The following is a 21,930-nucleotide window of genomic DNA, read 5'->3' on the forward strand; positions in this document are numbered from 1 at the left end:
CAGAGCACATATAGACAAACAACCATTCACACTCACATTCATAGCCTCAAGGTTACTTTTTCAAAACATAAGCCAAAAACTTACTTCACTCTATCATGGCGGTCATGTAATGTAATATAAGTCAATGTTTTGTGTCATTACTGCCACCTAGTGACCACAATACTACATAGCACTTGTATTTCAACATGTTTTGACTAAAAATAGACCATCATCATAATTCATTTCAATGCCTGTTTTGCTGTCTATTATGGATCTATATGTATGCAAACGTTACATGCATCGAATTTGGGTGTTGCGTTCGAAAGGTTTGAGCTGTGTTCTTTGTGACATGTTGGCATTTCAAGCAGCAACAAAGGCAAAGATTCCATGAATTCTCCCAAAAGTCATTGCCAGGAGTTTTAGAAGTGGTTAATTGAAACAATCACAGTTGAAAACGGATTTAAAAAAAGTACTTTGAACATATCCTCTGACTCATTGTGAACAACAGAAAGATTCAATTAAGGCTTTTGCTCAAGTGTTTGCAATTATGGCTGATTAGCAGTGCTGGGAATTAGTGGGGGATGCCACTCTGCATCCTGAGACGATGATGATGATGATGATGATGAGCAGATGCAACATAACTAGCGACAGAGATGTCAATCTACCACATTCTGATCACGACGTGTGGTAATAATTGACAACACCTGTTGGACCTATTATACTCATTTCGGCCCTTTGCATTGAGTTGTGGACTCCTATAGAGCAGCTACACGCAATAACCAGCACACAGGGCTTTATAGTTCTTCCAGAATCTGCACCTATTCTGCTGTATTTCTTTGAATTTCAAAGTTCCTGTGAAAACTGTCTGTTTTAATTTATGTTGGTCGTGCTCCCACGTGCATGGAAAGGTTTATGCCGCTAATTTTATCAGAGTTGATAAACAGTAAAGGAGTTGATAATAAACAGCGATTAATCTATTTAAAATGTCCGATTTTAACACTGAGCCATATGTGTTGGATCCTGAATCCAATCCGGAAGTAGAGACTCGACAGTCTGAAGTTTCTTAAGAAAAGAGGTTACTTCAAGACGTCTCTCAATGTTAAGTAGCGTTAGCATTTTAGCGGTTTAACCAAATGTGGCCGCTAATTGTATGCAAGCATTTTTGCTCCATGACTTACACAAAATAAACACAGTTAGGACACTGATAAATTTTTACTTACAATTTGGTGGATCATGTTGGCGGTCGTGTGGTTAGCGCGCAGACCTCACAGCTAGGAGACCCGGGTTCAATTCCACCCTCGGCCATCTCGATGTGGAGTTTGCATGCATGGGTTTTCTGCGGGTACTCCGGTTTCCTCCCACATTCCAAAAACATGCTAAGTTAATTAGCGACTCCAAATTGTCCATAGGTATGAATGTGAGTGTGAATGGTTGTTTGTGTATATGTGCCCTGTGATTGGCTGGCGACCGGTCCAGGGTGTACCCGGCCTCTCGCCCGAAGACAGTTGGGATAGGCTCCAGCACCCCTGCGACCTTTGTGAGGATAAGTGGTAGAAAATGAATGAATGTTTGCCTGGTATTGTTGTTTCTTGGTTGTCAGAACAACAGGCTTTTATTGCAGGTTTGAATTTTCTCACAAGGTACAATATCCATACAGCTATCCATTTTCAATGCCGCTTATCCTTATTAGGGTCAGAGGGGTATGCTGAACTACACCCTGAGCTGGTCGCCAGCCAATCAAATTAAATATAGATTTAAATTGTCCATTGTTTTGACTATTTCTGATTTTTTTTTCTTTTTGCACAAAATGTTAATACTTGTAATTATTATTATAATAATTATACTTGTAAAGATTTTGTTCAGACTTTGCTACTGTGGGTTGGAGCCTTGATAACACAGGCTGGGCGACAGTTGGACCTTTGAACTTCATAACAGACAGTCATGGGGCTCAAGTGCAACACGTGGTTTCATGAAAAACTGCAGATAAGAGGACTCTTAGGTCTCGCACGTGCAGACACGATTCGTGTTTTTGGAGATGAGGGGGGGTAGGGTGGGATTAAAATGGTTTTGCATCGAATAACGAACTCGATGAGGCGTTTACGGTATGTCCGTGTGTTGGATTGTTGTCCTTCCAGCACACGGGGTAGTGACGTGTTGCACTGTGTCGCGTGGTTGATGCTCCCGTGTGCCGTGAACGTCTCTCTCTCTCTCTCTCTCTCTCTCTCTTTCTCCCTCTCAAGTATCAGTTTCTCCACCAAACCTCCATTGCCAGCGTTAAAGAGGAGACAGCAGCTCCCCGGGAAGAGTCGGACACCGGCGAAGAGGCGATAAAGCGAGGACTGCGCTCGAACACACACCCACCCACACACACACACACCCACCCATCAATCCATACAGTATTACGACACAGACCTCTCCCTCCATCCACATCCCCCACTCCCCGGCTGCAGCTGTTTGGGTCAGGATGCGCCATGGGACAAGCGTGCGGACACGCTCTACTCTGCCGTAGCCAGCCGCCATCCACCGACATGTAAGTCAGTCGATGCGGTGTGTGTGTGTGTTTTGTCTCGCTGATACTTCCACGGAGTGACCCAAGTACGGACTATGGAGGCACACGCCCCCCCCCCTCCCGGTGGTGTTTGTATACCGAATATATGCGTGTGACATGCAGGCTGTCATCATTCCACACCACGTGAGTTGTGCAGACAGCTGTCAGTGCTCGAAACCCTTCACGTCACACCCCTCAAATATTCCCACAGACAGCCCGCTATGTGACGGTAGTCTCCAACACTTAGAAACTATTTATGTCAGTGGAATTCCCATCTTGAGCAGTTTCAAAGAAAAGGAATTTGTTTTCAACATTATAAGCCTCATGATAGGGAATTTTTTTTCCCTGTTATTCCAAAGCCCAAAAGGTGTAAGTTTGTTCCGAAGCAAAATTTCAGAAAATCAGAAATCACTTCACACTCTTTATTGCTCTCTGGTTCTACCATATCTTACTTATTGTGTGGAAATATTGGCTAATAACTACAAAAGCAATCTTCCCTTGCTAAATGTACTGCAAAAAAGGCCAGTAAGGATAATTCATAATGCCGCCTACAGAGAACATACTAACTCCTTATTTCTAAAATCACAAATACTTCAACTTGCTGATATAGTTCATCTTCAAACAGCTAAAATAATGCATAAGGCTAAAAATAACCAATTAGCTAAAAATGTCATCCAATACTTCTCTACAAGAGAGATGAAATATGATCTCAGGGAAGAAGTACATTTGAAACACTTCTATGCTAGGACTATGTTAAAAAGCCATAGCATTTCAGTATGTGGAATCAAACTATGGAATGGATTGAGTAAGGAAATCAAACAATGCACAACGATGAGCCAATTCAAGAAACAATACAAGCAGTTGATGTTTGCTAAATACAAGGATGAAGAGTCTTGAACCAGTCATGATGTGCTATATATATCACTATATTGACACTTACTATGGTACACATTATGGCATTGGATGCTCATATCACCTCCTACTTTGGTACGGGACAAAAAAAAAAAAAAATTAAACTATATTAAGAAAGCAGGAAGTGAACAAATGTAACAGTTACTGATTGTAAAAGTACCAGATGGAGGGGTAGGATTTAATAAGCTTTGCTTCTTCCTACTCCTTTTGGATATGTGGAACTGTGAACTGATTATGGGATGCACTCAATTGTAATCTGATGCATGTTCAAATGAAATAAAACCATTACCATTACCATTACCATTACCATTACCATTACCATTACCATTACCATTACCATTACCATTACCATTACCATTACCATTACCATTACCATTACCAAGCTTGTCATGTGTCAATGATACAAACAGCCTAAGACGTGTCACAAAGAACACAGCTCAAACCTTTTTGAACGTCAATGATACAAACGCCATTGTACCTACTATTAACCTTTTTGTTATTTTCCTTTGACTTGACTACAGATAAGTCAATAACCATTATTAGGTTCTTAGTATTTCAATTCCAGGGGAGGTGGGAAGAGAATTATGTCGTCTCAAGGGGGCATGACTGAAAAATGTTTGATTTTTTTTTTTGCCAAAATCTTGCTGTATAATGTCTCATGTTTAATTAATGTATGGAATATTCCCCGATGGCCTCTTTGCCGCTCTTTGGAACTCCCCCCCCCGTCCTAAAGGGTTGATGATACAACTTACATGTAGTGTTCTCCTGAGACCATAATTCAAATACATCAACCACCACTAATAAAATACTGGTGAACTGGAGCCTATCCCAGCAAGACTTTATAAGAGAAACAGGATGAGAACCCTGGACCGGTCGCAAGTCAATCATAGGGTTCATATAGAGACAAGCAACCATTCACACTCACGTTCACACAAATGGACAATTAACCTCACATGCATATTTTTGGAACGTGGGAGGAAGCTGGGGTACCTGGAGAAAACCCACCCACGCACCCACGCATGTGTGTACAGAACATGCAACACTAGGCTATTTGTACTGTCTTGGGGCTCACTTTGAGGCTGCAAATAATGATTAATTGATGGGTTATTTAAAAACAGCTCATCCTATTGAGCCATCAATATGAGACAGTCAAGGTGCGAATATTCTGTTTTGGATCGTATAGCTTGTACACATTGTGCAAATGTATGCATACAGCATGTATGTGTACAATATACGTGGGCACCTGAATTCCTCTCACAAGAAAGTATATCGCTATAGTCATAAAAAAAAATAAATACAGCAGCATTTCCTGTAAATCAAGGGCAGTTAAAGTGCTGATTATGAATGTAACAATTACCGGTATTAATGATTAACTGTGGTAAAACTTCTGGCAGTTAGTATTACTGATTGTGAAACTGGGATTGATAACGGTACTTTGATGAACTCACATTTACGTTGCATATCTCTCTCTCTCAAATCTCCAACTTTGATGTAAACAAAAGATCTTGCTATCAAAAATGGTGCCCAACCCCTATAAGCGGCAAGCAGTTTGCAATTTGGGCTTGGTATACTTAAAGTATACTTAAAATACATCAACAAATGACTATGATGTATTGTATTGTATTCCTTGTATTCCTTATGCTATGATTTGAAATCCTGTACACTATTTTTAAAAATTGACCAGGGATCAGTATCGGCAATAACAGTCTAAATATTTACCCAGTATCGCCTTGAAAATGAAATCAATGATATCGCACTTTACTTGTGCTCACATCGCAGCAATGTTGACTTCCGTAAACATTGGGAAATGTGAGCGATGTCGTTCTTGTGTGCGGATGCACTGTAAGCAATACTGTAAGCAATTTATTACAAAAAAACAAAAATGTGGATTCAATGTCATTTTCTGTCAGGTATTCCCACTGTCATGATGCCTTTGATGGCGGTCGGATTGGATTGTAAGATCAGTATCTCTGCAGTCCGGAATTGGTTCCAGGTTTTACCTTCAGATTGTAATTATGCAATTTTATCCATCCAGAGTTTCATCCTTTGCATTTTACTTTGTTCTTAGATGGATGTTTGTGCCACATAGAAATGTGCAACTTTCCAAACTGGGTTGTCCCTCCTGTTACTAGGACATGCTATATGGTAATGGTAATGGTTTTATTTCATTTGAACATGCATCAGATTACAATTGAGTGCATCCCATAATCAGTTCACAGTTCCACATGTCCAAAAGGAGTAGGAAGAAGCAAAGCTTATTAAATCCTACCCCTCCATATGGTACTTTTTCCATCAGTAACTGTTACATTTGTTCACTTCCTGCTTTCCACAATACAGTTTAAGGTTTTTTTTTTGTTTTTTGTTTTAATAATGTACCTCGTACCGAAGTAGGAGGTGATATGAGCATCCAATGACATAATGTGTACCATAGTAAGTGTCAATATAGTGATATATATAGCACATCATGACTGGTTCAAGACTCTTCATCCTTGTATTTAGCAAACATCAACTGCTTGTATTGTTTCTTGAATTGGCTCATCGTTGTGCATTGTTTGATTTCCTTACTCAATCCATTCCATAGTTTGATTCCACATACTGAAATGCTATGGCTTTTTAACATAGTCCTAGCATAGAAGTGTTTCTAATGTAGTTCTTCCCTGAGATCATATTTCTCCTCTCTTGTAGAGAAGTATTGGATGACATTTTTAGCTAATTGGTTGTTTTTAGCCTTATGCATTATTTTAGCTGTTTGAAGATGAACTATATCAGCAAGTTGAAGTATTTGTGATTTTAGAAATAAGGAGTTCTACTCCTACTAGTATAGGAGTTATACTAGTTCATTCTTGGTTAAGATTGTTTTTTTATGAATACAGCACATGTATTGTGTATTGCAGTGCTATAATTCTTATTTTGCACAATGTTTATTTTTGAAATACAGCAAACGAGGCATAATGTGTTCATTCATTACAAAAGATGTGACCTGACATTAGTTTGATGGAAGAGCTGTTGCCAATATCGTTACTGGTTGCTATCGATAATGGTAATAATGTGCTTATGTTGATATTGGTATTGGTAAGAAAGTTGTCAGGAGCATAAATGCTTAGTGTGAGCATAGTTCAACAGATGCCAGAAGAGAGAATCGTATCTGATTCCTGCACGGCACAAATGTCTTAGTGTGAGTTTGCCCCAAGCCCATGCATCTTTATAGACGTTTTCTGTGTGTGTGTTAAGATGCACAGTGATGTGCGTTGCCAAAAACAAACATGATGTGGTTTGTTGAAAAAAAAAAAATCTCAATAGTGCATTGCTGAACACTAGTGAGAAAGACTGTGTGCTAAAGCTTAAAAAAAAGTGGACTGCTGGATCCACAGAGCGGTGTGGTCCACAGCCTTAGAGAGCACACATGCTGGATTTGCCTGGAGCGCTGGCAGCCGACTTGAAGCTTTTACTTATGGGATAAACTCAAACCTTGTTTGTTGTTACCTAGGCTCTCTCTAAATCTCTAAAACACTCCAATGTCTAGTTGTGGGGTAGATCAACTTTTATTAGGTGTCCCAATAACATACAGTGAAGTCTCGGTTATAACGAATTACTACTTATTATGATACTATTTTCATTTCCCGGCAAATTTCTAGTCTTTTATGATATAATTAGTTCCGTTAGTACGATACCCGGTTATTATGATAATCCGGTTACTACGATGCCCTTTTCATCTCCCGCCAGCCAATTTGGTCTGCTTATATCGATACAAAAGCAGCTTAAATCAATCTTTGCTTAAGGATTTCAATACCAAAAAAGAACACGGCGAACGGCTGCTTCCAGTCAACTTTATTTTTCACACTTCCACCACCAGAGCGCAGCACACACACCGATTCCCGCACTTCCTGGTTCACAGGTCATGCTCAACCCGCCCCACATAGCTGGCCAAACACATGCCTGTATAGAATCTATACACACGAGAGAAACCACAAACGCAGTTAGTTCTTCTGTTGCAGGCATGTGACTGGAAGTTGACTGGAAGCAGCCGTTCGCCGTGTTCTTTTTTGGTATTGAAATCCTTAAGCAAAGATTGATTTAAGCTGCTCGACATTGTTCTATACTATAGAACAATGTCGAGTGCATTATTGCCCACTTTTAATGCAGTTCGGCGCAGGATCGGATATATGGATAGTCCGGTTATATCGGTATTTTTTCCGACTCCCGAGAATATCGATATAACGAGACTTTACTGTACATATGGTGTCCGTATACTGTGTCATCATTGTTGTTTACTTTGTTTACTTGCTGTTCCATTATGTCTACACAATGTCAACGCAACACATTTATCACAATGTGCGAGTAAATCTCACCTGTTTGAAGTTTTTTTTTCGGTGCAACACCTGCTCCTAAATGAAGGGGAGGCATCTGCCGTGATTCAGGTGAGCGGCGGTGATCAAAGCGTGAGGCCGATCAAACGGCTTTCACACGCAATAAATACAGAATGCTGATGGGCTTCCTCACAACACGGCTTGATGTCTCTATTCTAGGATTTTGAATACCCCCTGGTTTTCTCTCAGAGCTGCCCTAGATTTACACACACACACACATACATTTTGGGGTTACACGATATCCCGTTCCAACCCCCACCCCTGAGCAGATTTCCTAAGGAATAATGAAGTTTGCCAATTCTGACATGACAACGATTAGTTTTAGTAGGTAGTCTTACCTGCTGCCTTTGAGCAAGAGTCGCTTTGACATGTCGACGCTGAAGGTCACAAGGAGTGATGCTGTTACATTATTCCACCCGATGTTGTGTATGCAGTATTGGGAATCCCCACAGCTGATATGATGTTTTAATATTTCATGAGATGCATATGGTTTGTGGAGACACAGCCTATTTTAATGCATTTTCTTTCTCAGCCTTGCACTTCTTCTCTGCTTTTAATCGTTGATTTTTCAGCACCGTGCAAACCTAAAAGTCGTATTTCAGTATTGAATTGAGAGCCAGTTATTCATCTTCAAAGACATGCACCAATGTTTACGGTCTATGCTTGGTTGTCTAATACTTTTAGCAGCAGGGTACTTTTGAAGACATGTTCACTTTCATGCTTGTGTTGCATCATCGTAGCTGCCAACTGCTGTTGTGTTCTTGTGCCAATGAGGGTTTATGTGAAAGACCTCATAAAGTATAATTATTTATTGGATGATGAATGCCAGAAAGCCCCCCTCCTCTACAAACACACACACACAAGCGTAACCTGACTCCTGATGAGTGAGCATGAGCGTGTGTGTGTGTGCGAGTGTATTTGACAGCGGAAGAAAATATGCTGACATAGCTGTGTGTTATCATCAGTAATGGGCTCATCAATACTAAAATATTCAGAGAAAGAAAAGTGACAGAGCGGGAAGAGGCAGATAAGTGAACACAAAGAGGATGGAGAGGAGGACCTCGAGGCATTTGTGTGTGTAATTGTACATCTTCTCAGCCAGAGAATATACTGTACAAACCAAACAAAACCTGACTGCGCTATTATTATCCTGGACTGTTTATACGGGAAACATTTCTGTAACAAAAAATATTTACATTAATTTCATTAATTTTTATTATTTTAATTTTCTTGAACAAGTCATTTTCCTTGTATTTAATTTCCTCTAAAACCGGCATCAAATAAAATTTTGGTTTGGGGTTTGCCATAAATTTTTTCTTTAATTTTGAACCCTTCTTTCTTTTTATTTTAATTGGTTTTATTTAAAAATTAAAAATTAAAAATTAAAAATTAAAAATTAAAAATTAAAAATTAAAAATTAAAAATTAAAAATTAAAAATTGGGCGGCACGGCGATCTAGTGGTTAGCGCGCAGACCTCACAGTTAGGAGACCAGGGTTCAATTCCACCCTCGGCCATCTCTGTGTGGAGTTTGCATGTTCTCCCCGTGCATGCGTGGGTTTTCTCCGGGTTCTCCGCTTTCCTCCCACATTCCAAAAACATGCTAGGTTAATTAGCGACTCCAAATTGTCCATAGGTATGAATGTGAGTGTGAATGGTTGTTTGTCTATATGTGCCCTGTGATTGGCTGGCCACCAGTCCAGGGTGTACCCCGTCTCTCGCCCGAAGACAGCTGGGATAGGCTCCAGCACTCCCGCGACCCTCGTGAGGAAAAGCGGTAGAAAATTGATGAATGAAATTTTAAATTTTAAATTTTAAATTTTAAATTTTAAATTTTAAATTTTAAATTTTAAAATTTAAATTTTTTATTTTTTATTTTTTATTTTTTATTTTTTATTTTTTATTTTTTATTTTTTATTTTTTATTTTTGTTTTTAATATTTTAATATCTATTACTATTTTATTTCTTATTTGATCTTTTAGTTTTGGATTAAATTCAATTTGTACCTTTATTGTATTTTATTTTTACTTTTTATTTTACGAGTCTGTGCAGCACTTTGGAAACTCTGTTTATAAAATGTGCTATATAAATAAAGTGGATTGGATTGGATTGGAACCCTGCGGCTTTTAGAGCGGTGTGATTAATTTATGGCTAAACTGTCCTCTTGTGACATCTCATTTGTTTCCAAAATATTACTAATTGTTTAAATACTGTGCTGCTCATGAGTCGTAAGCTCATTCATTGGCAGGAGCCAATCACAAGAGTATTAGTGTACTCACAATGAGCTTATCAACCCATTGGAAGTCAATTGTGCGCCGCAATGACGTCAGCTTCCCTCTTTGGTCAGCGTGTTTTCTGGTGCACAGAAGCAGGTTTGCAGCTTTGATTTCTCTGCTCCTCCATTGGAATGTTTTTATAAAACGATATGATGATTATGTTGGGTTGTTTTCATATGCAACTTGTATCGATGCATGCATTGGTTCCCATGCATGTTAGCTTAACTGGAGAATATAATTGTCCGTACCGTACACACAAGTGTGTATAGTTGCTGATGTATGTGGCATGTGATTGACAGGGGATCAGTCCAGGGTCTACCACACAGCTGGGATAGGTTCCAGCTGACTTATTTCAATGCAACCACAACTAGCTTGTGTTTTTTTTTTTTGCTTCAATAGAGTAAACAACTTCTGACAGTTTTCTCACATACTGTGTGAAATATTGCATTCGGTTGCAGGTCTGACTTTTTGTAGCCAAGTATAAGCACCAGTAGCTTTTTTTTTCAATTTTATCATAAATGACAGCATACACAGACGCTGCTTTTACTAATGCATGTTTTGGTTTGTGATGTAAGCTTTTTTATCCAGTCAAAAGCAATACTGGTAGTATTGTGCATGGTATGATATCTGCATATGGCAACTTTCATATCTATAAGCCACAAAAGCGTCTCTGTGACAGAAGTTTCCGATAATGCGAATTTTTCAAAGTGTGCCCCGCTTCAAAGAATATAATCTATAATATAAACAGGGGGCCTTCTTAGAAGATGGATGGGGCCACTAATGCAACACTGATAGGCAGGTATTTGAAGTCAAAGGGAAGGAAGTAGATTCATTTTCTTTTAATGTAGCCAACAAGCATTTAAAGTCAAATTAAACTGCAGTTCATATGGCCATAATGTCAGTAGTTTTAGCTAAATGCTATATAGTTCTTCTTGATGGGACCGTTAATCCAACAGTATATTGTAAATATTAAAATGTTCTGCTTGCAGACTGAGGTTGGTCCTTGGATCAATAATACATGATTACAACATCAGTCATAATCAATTTTATAGATTCTCAGCTATAGTCTGAAACTATAGTTTGAGCTATGGAAGGTTGGGTTTCAACCATGCAGACCTTCGCTATGGCACTTCCTTCTTGCACCATTTTATCTGATCAATACTTAAAAATATTGTTATAATTGAGTAGTCGCCTGGTCGTGTGATGAGATTTTTCATTCACAAAACAGAATACCTGAAAATAAAAATGTTTAATATATTGCCATGTGCATGTTTGTTTTCCTCGTTGGCCTTTTTATTGGGTCGCTGTGGATGTTGTCAATGAAATGAAGCTGATTGACGGGTCTTGTTATTTGTTTGGCAGTTTGTAAATAATCTCTGATGCGTATTACCACCTCTGAGAGTCTTTGACAAGCCAATTTCTAATTTCTTAGTGCGCAAGTTTAAATGTTACTGACATTTTCCATGCATATTGGGCACTTTTCTGGTTAGAGCCTTTGTTTTGGAATTTTTGCTACATTTCTCCACAATGGTCCCAAAATTCCAGTTTCATCAGTTTTAATATTCAGGCAATATTTTTTTGCAATGCATTTTGTTGCCCTGTACAAGTGACATGAGCAATAACAATAAAGTTGAATCGAATCGAATCGGATCTGATCTGATCTGATCTGATCTGATCTGATCTGATCTGATCTGATCTGATCTGATCTGATCTGATCTGATCTGATCTGATCTGATCTGATCTGATCCGATCCGATCCGATCCGATCCGATCCGATCCGATCCGATCCGATCTGCTCATTTTCTTGCAGCTGTCAGGCGTGTTCTTCTGCAAACTGTGTTTATTTAAGCTACACGGTTTCTATTCAGCACAAAAGTAGACCACCCTCACCAACCCACCGCCAAATGACTTTGACAACTGACTCCAATATTTTCAACAAATGAGCTAGAATTACATTTCAGCAACAGGTTATTTTTGTTTCTTTGAGCCAATCGGGGGAGGCTCGCATTTTGTAACGATGATGCAGTTATGACAAAAATAACACGGAATTAAAAGCAGATCGATCATCTCTTATGTACGTATGTGTGCATGTGTGTGTGTAAGCGAGAGCCTGGAGGTGTCGCCAGGAAATGAGGTGGATGGCTTTCAGCATCCCGAAGCTTAGCACCTGTCAGATTGCTTATCTGGATGGACTGTTGACACACACACACACACACACACACACACACACACACACACACTTGAGTGCGTTCTCTCTTGGTAATGAAATGGACAGCAACAACTGTATGTCTGAATGGCTTTGGGAGGCTTTGTTAGCACACGCTGTTGGTTGCATGTAATATGTTGTGAATGGCATAAATACAACCTTGATTTATTCATAGAAAACAGTATCAAACAATTTACAGTGAAGAAAATAAGTATTTGAACACCTTGCTATTTTGCTATTTCTCCCACTTAGAAATCATGGAGGGGTCTGAAATTTTCATCGTAGGTGCATGTCCACTGTGAGAGAGATAAACTAAAAAGAAAAATCCAGAAATCACAATGCATGATTTTTTAACAATTTATTTGTGTGATACAGCTGCAAATAAGTATTTGAACACCTGAGAAAATGAATGTTAATATTTGGTACAGTAGCCTTTGTTTGCTATTACAGAGGTCAAACGTTTCCTGTAGTTTTTCACCAGGTTTGCACACACTGCAGGAGGGATCTTGGCCCACTCCTCCACACAGATCTTCTCTAGATCAGTCAGGTTTCTGGGCTGTCGCTGAGAAACACGGAGTTTGAGCTCCCTCCAAAGATTTTCGATTGGGTTCAGGTCTGGAGACTGGCTGGGCCATGCTAGAACCTTGATATGCTTCTTACGGAGCCACTCCTTGGTTTTCCTGGCTGTGTGCTTCGGGTCGTTGTCGTGTTGGAAGACCCAGCCACGACCCATCTTCAATGCTCTGACAGAGGGAAGGAGGTTGTTCCCCAAAATCTCACAATACACGGCCCCAGTCATCCTCTCTTTAATGCAGTGCACTCGTCCTGTCCCATGTGCAGAAAAACACCCCCAAAGCATGATGCTACCACCCCCATGCTTCACAGTAGGGATGGTGTTCTTCGGATTGTACTCTTCATTCTTCTTCCTCCAAACACGCTTATTGGAATTATGACCAAAAAGTTCTATTTTGGTCTCATCTGACCATAAAACTTTCTCCCATGACTCCTCTGTATCATCCAAATGGTCATATGCAAACTTAAGACGGGCCTTGACATGTGCTGGTTTAAGCAGGGGAACCTTTCGTGCCATGCATGATTTCACATCATGACGTCTTAGTGTATTACCTACAGTAACCTTGGAAACGGTGGTCCCAGCTCTTTTCAGGTCATTGACCAAGTCCTGTCGTGTAGTTCTGGGCTGATTCCTCACCTTTCTTAGAATCATTGAGACCCCACGAGGTGATATCTTGCATGGGGCTCCACTCCGATTGAGATTGACCGTCATGTTTAGCTTCTTCCATTTTCTAATGATAGCTCCAACAGTGGACCTTTTTTCACCAAGCTGCTTGGTAATTGCTCCGTAGCCCTTTCCAGCCTTGTGGAGGTGTACAATTTTGTCTCTGGTGTCTTTGGACAGCTCTTTGGTCTTCGCCATGTTACAAGTTAAAGTCTTACTGATTGTATGGGGTGGACAGGTGTCTTTATGCAGCTAACGACCTCAAACAGGTGCATCTGATTCAGGATGATACATGGAGTGCAGGTGGACTTCTAATGGGCAGACTAACAGGTCTTTCAGGGTCAGAATTCTAGATGATACACAGGTGTTCAAATACTTATTAGCAGCTGTATCACACAAATAAATTGTTAAAAAATCATGCATTGTGATTTCTGGATTTTTCTTTTTAGTTTATCTCTCTCACAGTGGACATGCACCTACGATGAAAATTTCAGACCCCTCCATGATTTCTAAGTGGGAGAAATAGCAAAATAGCAGGGTGTTCAAATACTTATTTTCTTCACTGTATATGCATGTGGACTTCGTTGTATGTTTCATTCCATAGCGTGTTTTGAGTAAATTCACTTTTCTACCGCTTTTTCCTCATAAGGGTCGCTGGGGGTGCTGGAGCCTATCCCAGCTGTCATCGGTCGAGAGGCGGGGCACGCCCTGGACTGGTCGCCAGCCAATCACAGGGCACATATAGACAAACAACCATTCACACTCACATTCATACCTATGGACAATTTGGAGTCGCAAATTAACCTAGCATGTTTTTGGAATGTGGGAGGAAACTGGAGTACCCGGAGAAAACCCACGCATGCACGGGGAGAACATGCAAACTCCACACAGAGATGGCCGAGGGTGGAATTGAACCCTGGTCTCCTAACCACTCGACCGCTGTGCCGCCCGTTTTGAGTAAATACTTTTATATAATATAAACATAACGGAGGAGATACACGGCTGGTGTTACCATAGTTGTGTTAGTGTCTTCTGTCCGGTGTTGTTGTTGTAGTTGTTGTGGTTCTCCATATTCTCTAGCCGATTGCACAAAGTGCCCGTGTGTCCCTCACTCTTACCCTGACTGCAGGGCTTTTTCTTATCGATTGTCCCTATTGATTGACTCACATAGAGATAAAGCCACTGACAGGCTGTTACTGTGGCATTTGGGACATTCGGAGGGATTGAGATGCCGACAGTTACACAATATACAGGCTGACTGAACACCAACTGGCTATTTTAGCATTTTTTTTTTTATTTATTGCAATTGTTTTCATCTTACATGGTCATTTTGAAGATTTTTTTCATGCACATTTTCACTCAAGATGGCACCCTTCTGGTTTTGTCCATTGTCAGATCGATAGGTGATAGGTCATCGTGGTCCGTAGGATGGCCAGCCAGGAATCCGACTTAACAACCTGTGACTTTTTTCTTTGTGGTTGCTCTTTTTAATGTTAAACTTTGAATTAAATACATGTTTTTTTTTTTGCCAAACAGTGCTGAACCGTGCATCTAAAATGGCTGGTAAAACAGTATTTTGCCAGAAAAGCCATTCATCTCTGTCCTCATCCTCCACACAATACACAGCCTGACTGAACACCAACTGGCTACTTTAGCGTATTATTATTATATTTTTTTGCAATTGTTTTCATCTTACATCAGGGGTCTCAAACTCAATTTACCTGGGGGCCACTGGAGCTAGGGTCTGGGTGAGACTGGGCCGCATCAGGTTTTTCCCCCCCAAAAAATAAGATGAAAAATAAATAAACAAATCAAGAATAAAGAAAATCAATCAATCAGTAATAAATAAATAAATATAATAATAATAATGAAACGGCAAATAATAAAAACTTAAGAAACCACATATAGTTGGTGGGTAGACGAATTATTTTTTTCAGATTAAAATGAACAAAGCATTATTAGAGCCCTGTAGACATGACAAAACACGACTATAGTCACATTTATACTCTTTTTATTTACAACATATTGCGCAACTGCAGGGTCTTGAGACACATGCTAACTCGCAAACTAGAGAGCTAGCGACCTAAACGGTAGCCTTCAAGTTATTTCCTTTAAACTTAAATAGCCAAAAACTTACCACTTCCACACGGATAGGGAGGATAACTATTAACAGTTATTTAACCTTTAACATGAACATTAATCAAACGTAATAATTTTTTCTGGGTACATGATACCATACAGCATCCATATCAAACTTGCGCCGGCCGCACTAACATTAAACTTTCATATCAAGGCGGGGGCCTCAAACTAGTGTCCTGCGTGTTTGAGACCCCTGTCTTACATGGTCATTAGTGCTTGGGAGAATTTTGAAGATTGCACATTTTCATGCAAGATGCAAGAAGGGGGCACTGTTTCATCACTTTTTGGTGTTTTTCTTCAGAAGTTGTTGAAGAATTAGACGATGTTGGCAAGGACGCCATGATAGATGTTTTTGTAGTCAAACGATCACTGATTGGTTGATCGCGAACAAGAACGGATGTGGGTAAAACGCGGACCGTGGACTACTACGGACCGCGGTATTAATAAACAATTCTGATTAGTCCATTTCAAGATTTGCAAGGATTGGTTTGCAAATTACCACCGGAATTACGAAGTCCGTGTTTTACCAACACCCAACAAGAACCGCTTAAAAAAAAAATGTTTGCAGTATGGAATGCCAAAGTGCACTTGCCCGACGGGAATATCACTGATTGGATTTACTTTCCCGAATTTTGTTTTAACTTGCCCCGGGCCATCGGTACATCGTTATTGTCGATCCCTGTCAATGAATCTGTACATCATAGTACATAGTCAGGAAAGCACTGAATTAGTACAATTTCTAGTATCTAGTAGTTTCTAGTAACTCATTCATCTCTGTCCTCATCCTCCTTCTGGGAACTAAAACCACTAAAGTTGTCCTCTTCAGTGCCAGACACGAATAGCCCCACAACACCTTCCAAGCTGAAAAACAAGTCTGTTTGGATGTCCGTCATGCTCCTTGCTCTACGTAACATGGATACCAATCATCTGTTCATCACTTTATTTCCCACCGTCTCCAACCATTCATCTTGGTTCTCATTTCTCCATTGTGACTTTCCCCACATCCACTCCTGAAACCCCAGCAGCCAACACGGTCACGCTCGCAGACGTGACTCAAAGAGGCTGCTGTGATAGTTTGACAAATGAAGGGCAGGTGTTTCATCCAAAGATAGTAGATTGCAGTTATACTCTGATGTATAAAGGGCAGGTGTTTCATCCAAAGAGAAGGTTGCCTGGCAACCCATCATTTCACAGGTTACGCTACTGACGGGCATATTTAACCAGTCTTAATTGAAATGTTTTCCTCTCACCTCCAATTCGTCTTTGTGAGCGTTCTTTGATTGTGTGTGTACATTAACGTGCATTCTTCAAAGTGGTTCTTACCGACAAGTTTGACAAACGCGACCAGGCTTCAAACGCATTTTTTCCTTTCTTTTTTTTTTGAAGACATGGCTGCTCAGTGAGCTACTGTCAGTTGATCCATGAAAAATTTAATTAAGTGTGACTGGACATGGTGGACTGGAGATCTTTGAAGAAGTTTCACCTGGTGTCCAAGAGGATTCTTCAGTTCTCACAAACGTTGGCAAGACTAGGGTTGCTACCTGGAGGTTTTTCTCAAAGTTGGAAACTTTATATGTGATGTTTTTTTTTTTTACCTTGTAAAGTTACTGGTTAGCTGCACGGCGGTCATGTGGTTAGCGTGCAGACCTTACAGTTCGGAGACTGGGTTTCAATTCCACCCTCGGCCATCTCTGTGTGGAGATGGCCGAGGATGGCCATGTTCTCCCCGTGCATGCGTGGGTTTTCTCCGGGTACTCCGGTTTCCTCCCACATTCCAAAAACATGCTATGTTAATTGTTGACTCCTGCACGGTGGATGAGTGGTTAGCATGCAGGCCTCACAGTTCGGAGACTGGGGTTCAATTCCACCCTTGGCCATCTCTTTGTGGAGTTTGCATGTTCTCCTCCTGCATGCGTGGGTTTTCACCGGGTACTCCGGTTTCCTCCCACATTCCAAAAACATGCTAGGTTAATTGTTGACTCCTGCACGGTCATCGAGTGGTTAGCGCGCAGAGCTCACAGCTCGGAGACCGGGGTTCAATTCCACTCTCGGCCATCTCTGTGTGGAGTTTGCACGTTCTTCCCGTGCATGCGTGGGTTTTCACCGGGTACTCCGGTTTCCTCCCACATTCCAAAAACATCCTAGGTTAATTGTTGACTCCTGCATGGTGGTCGAGTGGTTAGCGCGCAGACCTCACAGTTCGGAGACTAGGGTTCAATTCCACCCTTGGCCATCTCTTTGTGGAGTTTCCATGTTCTCCCCGTGCATGCGTGGGTTTTCACCGGGTACTCCGGTTTTCTCCCACATTCCAAAAACATGCTATGTTAATTGGCGACTCCTGCACGGTGATCGAGTGGTTAGCGCGCAGACCTCACAGCTAGGAGAACCGGGTTCAATTCCACTCTCGGCCATCTCTGTGTGGAGTTTGCACGTTCTCCCCGTGCATGCGTGGGTTTTCTCCGGGTACTCCGGTTTCCTCCCACATTCCAAAAACATGCTAGGTTAATTGGCGACTCCTGCACGGTGATCGAGTGTTTAGCGCGCAGACCTCACAGCTAGGAGACCGGGGTTCGATTCCACCCTCGGCTATCTCTGTGTGGAGCTTGCGTGTTCTCCCCGTGCATGCGTGGGTTTTCTCCAGGTACTCCGGTTACATGCTAGGTTAATTGGTGACTCCAAATTGTCCATAGGTATGAATGTGAGTGTGAATGGTTGTTTGTCTATATGTGCCCTGTGATTGGCTGGCCGTCAGTCCAGGGTGTACCCCGCCTCTTGCCCGAAGACAGCTGGGATAGGCTCCAGCACCCCCGCAAAATGAATGATTGAATGAATGAAAGTTGCTGGTTAGTCCATAGAGAACTAAATGTTTTGACCAGTTTTTTTTTTTAATTTAAGTGAATTTATATTACCTAGAGTGCATCCATGTGCCCTATACACACTTGGGGGAAAAAGTCATTGCTGCTAAGAAACAAGAGTTGAATTAGGACGTGCATCCAACAAAAAATGTACTCAAACTGTGATATGATGTGCGATTCCAGTCCAATTCCTTTCCACACATTTAGTATATCTAAACAACGGTCAGTGTTTGTGGGAGGAAATGTTCTTAAGTAAACTGAAAGATGAATCAAAACAGAGACCAATATAGTTTAAAGGATAGATGTAATCTACAGGCAGATATAATAGCTGTTATCATAAGGGTCAAGATCATATTTCAAAAATAGTTCAACAAAGCAAAAAAAATAAAAGATATGATGAATAGAAGAGATCCGTAGAGACGATGAGCTTCAGACAGGCCTGCAGAGCCGGGGATTAGACTGACTATGTGAGCTGCACGGTGATGGCTGACTGGATGTTCTGGTGAATTGGACAGACGGTAAACTGTACACTGCGCAGTCATAAAAAAAGGTCCACATTTGAAGTCCATATACAAATGAGCGGAAATCTTAAGTGCTTTTACGAGAGGCCTTAAAATGACACAGTTGGGTAAATTAAGTTTATTTTTTACTGCAGTCCCGCTGAAACATACTGCACAGGACTTTTTAAAATGACACTTATAATAGATTGTAGGCGTGCATCAGTCCTGAAATATGATCATATTTTCATTTCATACAAACCTTTAGCAGTATTCCTCTGTTTGAATAACATGTTTGTGCAAGCAGTCTTGTTTACATTCACTCAGGTTTGCCTTTAATGCATTTTAATGAGACAATCAAACCACCTCAGTTCCTACACCATGTCACCGTCTTTCTAATCATGCAAATTTATCAGCTCAACTTTGTCAAGCTATTTTCACCCATAAATCACCCCATTCTCCGTGGAGAGCACCTTTAGTTGGGGACATTTTCTGCATGCTCGGGGGGTGAATAGGCCGTAAAAAGTACTACAAAAGTAGTCCTTGGCGCTTGCTGCGTTTTGCATAAAAGTGTATCCTGCGTGAGGCAAAAATGGATCCATATAGAGTTACTGATAATTTAACATAGAGGCTGCACGGTGGGGAGTGGTTAGCATGCAGGTCACACAGGTTTGATCTCCTTCTTGGGCATTTCTATGTGGAGTTTGCATGTTCTCCCCCATGCATGCGTGGGTTTTCTCCGGGTACTCCGGTTTCTTCCCACATTCCAAAAACATGCTAGGTTAATTGTTGACTCCTGCACGGTGCACGAGTGGGTAGCGCGCAGACCTCACAATCTGGGAGACCGGGTTCGATTCTCAAAAATAAATTTCATCGTTGATGTTTTTGTAAGGAGCTAGGAGACCCGGGTTCGATTATAGCATAGAAAACTTGTTTCCGACCTTTTTTTGAACATTATTAGAACCCTCTACCGCTTATCCTCACAAGGGTCGCAGCTGTCTTCGGATGCACGGGGAGAACATGCAAAGTCCACACAGAGATGGCCGAGGGTGGAATTGAACCCTGGTCTCCTAGCTGTGAGGTCTGCGCGCTAACCACTCGACCGCTGTGCCGCCCCTTTGTTTTAACGTTTTGTTTTAAAAAAAATTAAACAACAAAGAACATTCATTAATTCATTCATTTTCTACCGCTTTTTCCTCACGAGGGTCGCGGGGGTGCTGGAGCCTATCCCAGCTGTCTTCAGGCGAGAGGCGGGGTACACCCTGGACTGGTGGCCAGCCAATCACAGGGCACATATAGACAAACAACCATTCACACTCACATTCATACCTATGGACAATTTGGAGTCGCTAATTAACCTAGCATGTTTTTGGAATGTGGGAGGAAACCGGAGTACCCGGAGAAAACCCACGCATGCACGGGGAGAACATGCAAACTCCAAACTTCCAACAGAGATGGAATTGAACTCTGATCTCCTACCTGTGAAGCCAGCGCGCTAACCACTTGTCCACCGTGCAGCACCTTTACACTCATGTTACCCAATACTACTACTATAGTGAGTGAGGTGATGTCATGTCAGCCACTCAACCCTAAAGAAGACCTAATAAAACCAGGGGTGTCCAAAGCCAGGAGGACACTCGTGGCCGGTGGCTTGTTTGTTGTTGGCCGGCGGCACATTGTAGAAATAAAAATAAACTAAAAAATATAGTCATAAAATGTATTCAAGGTTGGGAAGTCTGTATTTAACAGCGTAGTACGCCCATTGACACCCCCTTTATGTGAGCTGAGCTGACATACTTAGAAGACATTTAGCATATGCACGCGTAAGTAGAAAAGTCTCTCTCTCTACTGGGAAATGGGGTCAACACAATGTGCCACAAAGGCACTTGCTGTTGCTTTTTCAGGCTTCCGATTGGCTAAATGGTTTTTGACGGCACACAAATGCGAAGACAAATGTGTGCTGATATTTTTTTGTTGTTTTGAGTTTCTCCAAGTGAGAAAATAGATGTTTTAAAAAATAATCATGTATGTGGAGATTTTGTTGTGTGCGTGTCTGTTTTTGTTTATGTTATGTTTTCATCTGCATCTCATTGTTTGCGTGCGTCAGCATGTCGTTCCCCATCTTCTTATCTTTGCCATCAATTACCCTTTATCCTGACTTTTCACACCAGTCCCCAAAAGCCCCGGGTTGTAAACACACACGGACACACACACACACACACACATGCACGCACACTGTCATAACTACCCACAGGCTCTTTATCTGCCTTTCCCTTTCTGTCTCCTTTTTTTCTCCTTTGCTTTAAAGTCAGGCAGAAAAGAAAAAGGAAATTAAAACATAAATAAATAAATGCTATATATACGGTATTATGTTGTGTGTGTACTGTATGTATATATATATGTATATACTCTATATAAAAAGCTGTGGTTTTCTGTTTATTAATTAATAGTCTTTTGACTGGCTGTTTTGACACCAGTTAGACTCCCTCAAGAACCATTTGTTCTGCGTGCAGATTGCAATGCATATAGTGTATATATATATATACTAAATCATATATACTATATCATATATATATATACTAAATCATATACAGTATAATCAAGCATATATCGTATAGTATATATGCAGTATATATAAGTGTATATATATATACATACACTTATATATATGTATATACATATATAATATATATGTATATATACACTTATATATATATGTGTATATATATATACACACATATATATACGATATACGCTTGATTATACTGTATATGATTTAGACCCTATTAGACCCCAGTGTGCTATTGTTGCTGAGGTCGGATGCATTTTTAGACGATGCAACTTTTAACTTAAGATTCTGAGGGTTATGGAACCAAAAAGTCAAGTGGTAGACCCCCCAAAAATTGTCACCAATCC

At 40.7% G+C, this 21,930-nt stretch overlaps 1 protein-coding gene across 1 annotated transcript in view; it reads left to right on the plus strand.

Moving 5' to 3' along the window:
* The window catches only part of pde2a (phosphodiesterase 2A), a 209,209-nt gene that overhangs the window by 26,585 nt on the left and 160,694 nt on the right, over positions 1-21,930 (plus strand). Inside the window, 1 exon segment of the mRNA XM_058079773.2 lies at positions 2,220-2,509. Within this exon segment, the coding sequence (XP_057935756.2) occupies positions 2,220-2,509 (290 nt within the window).

The sequence above is a fragment of the Doryrhamphus excisus genome, linkage group LG8 (genome assembly GCF_037039965.1).
Source record: "Doryrhamphus excisus strain RoL-2023G ecotype Guam linkage group LG8, RoL_Dexc_Guam_v1.1, whole genome shotgun sequence".
Classification (NCBI taxonomy): domain Eukaryota; kingdom Metazoa; phylum Chordata; class Actinopteri; order Syngnathiformes; family Syngnathidae; genus Doryrhamphus; species Doryrhamphus excisus.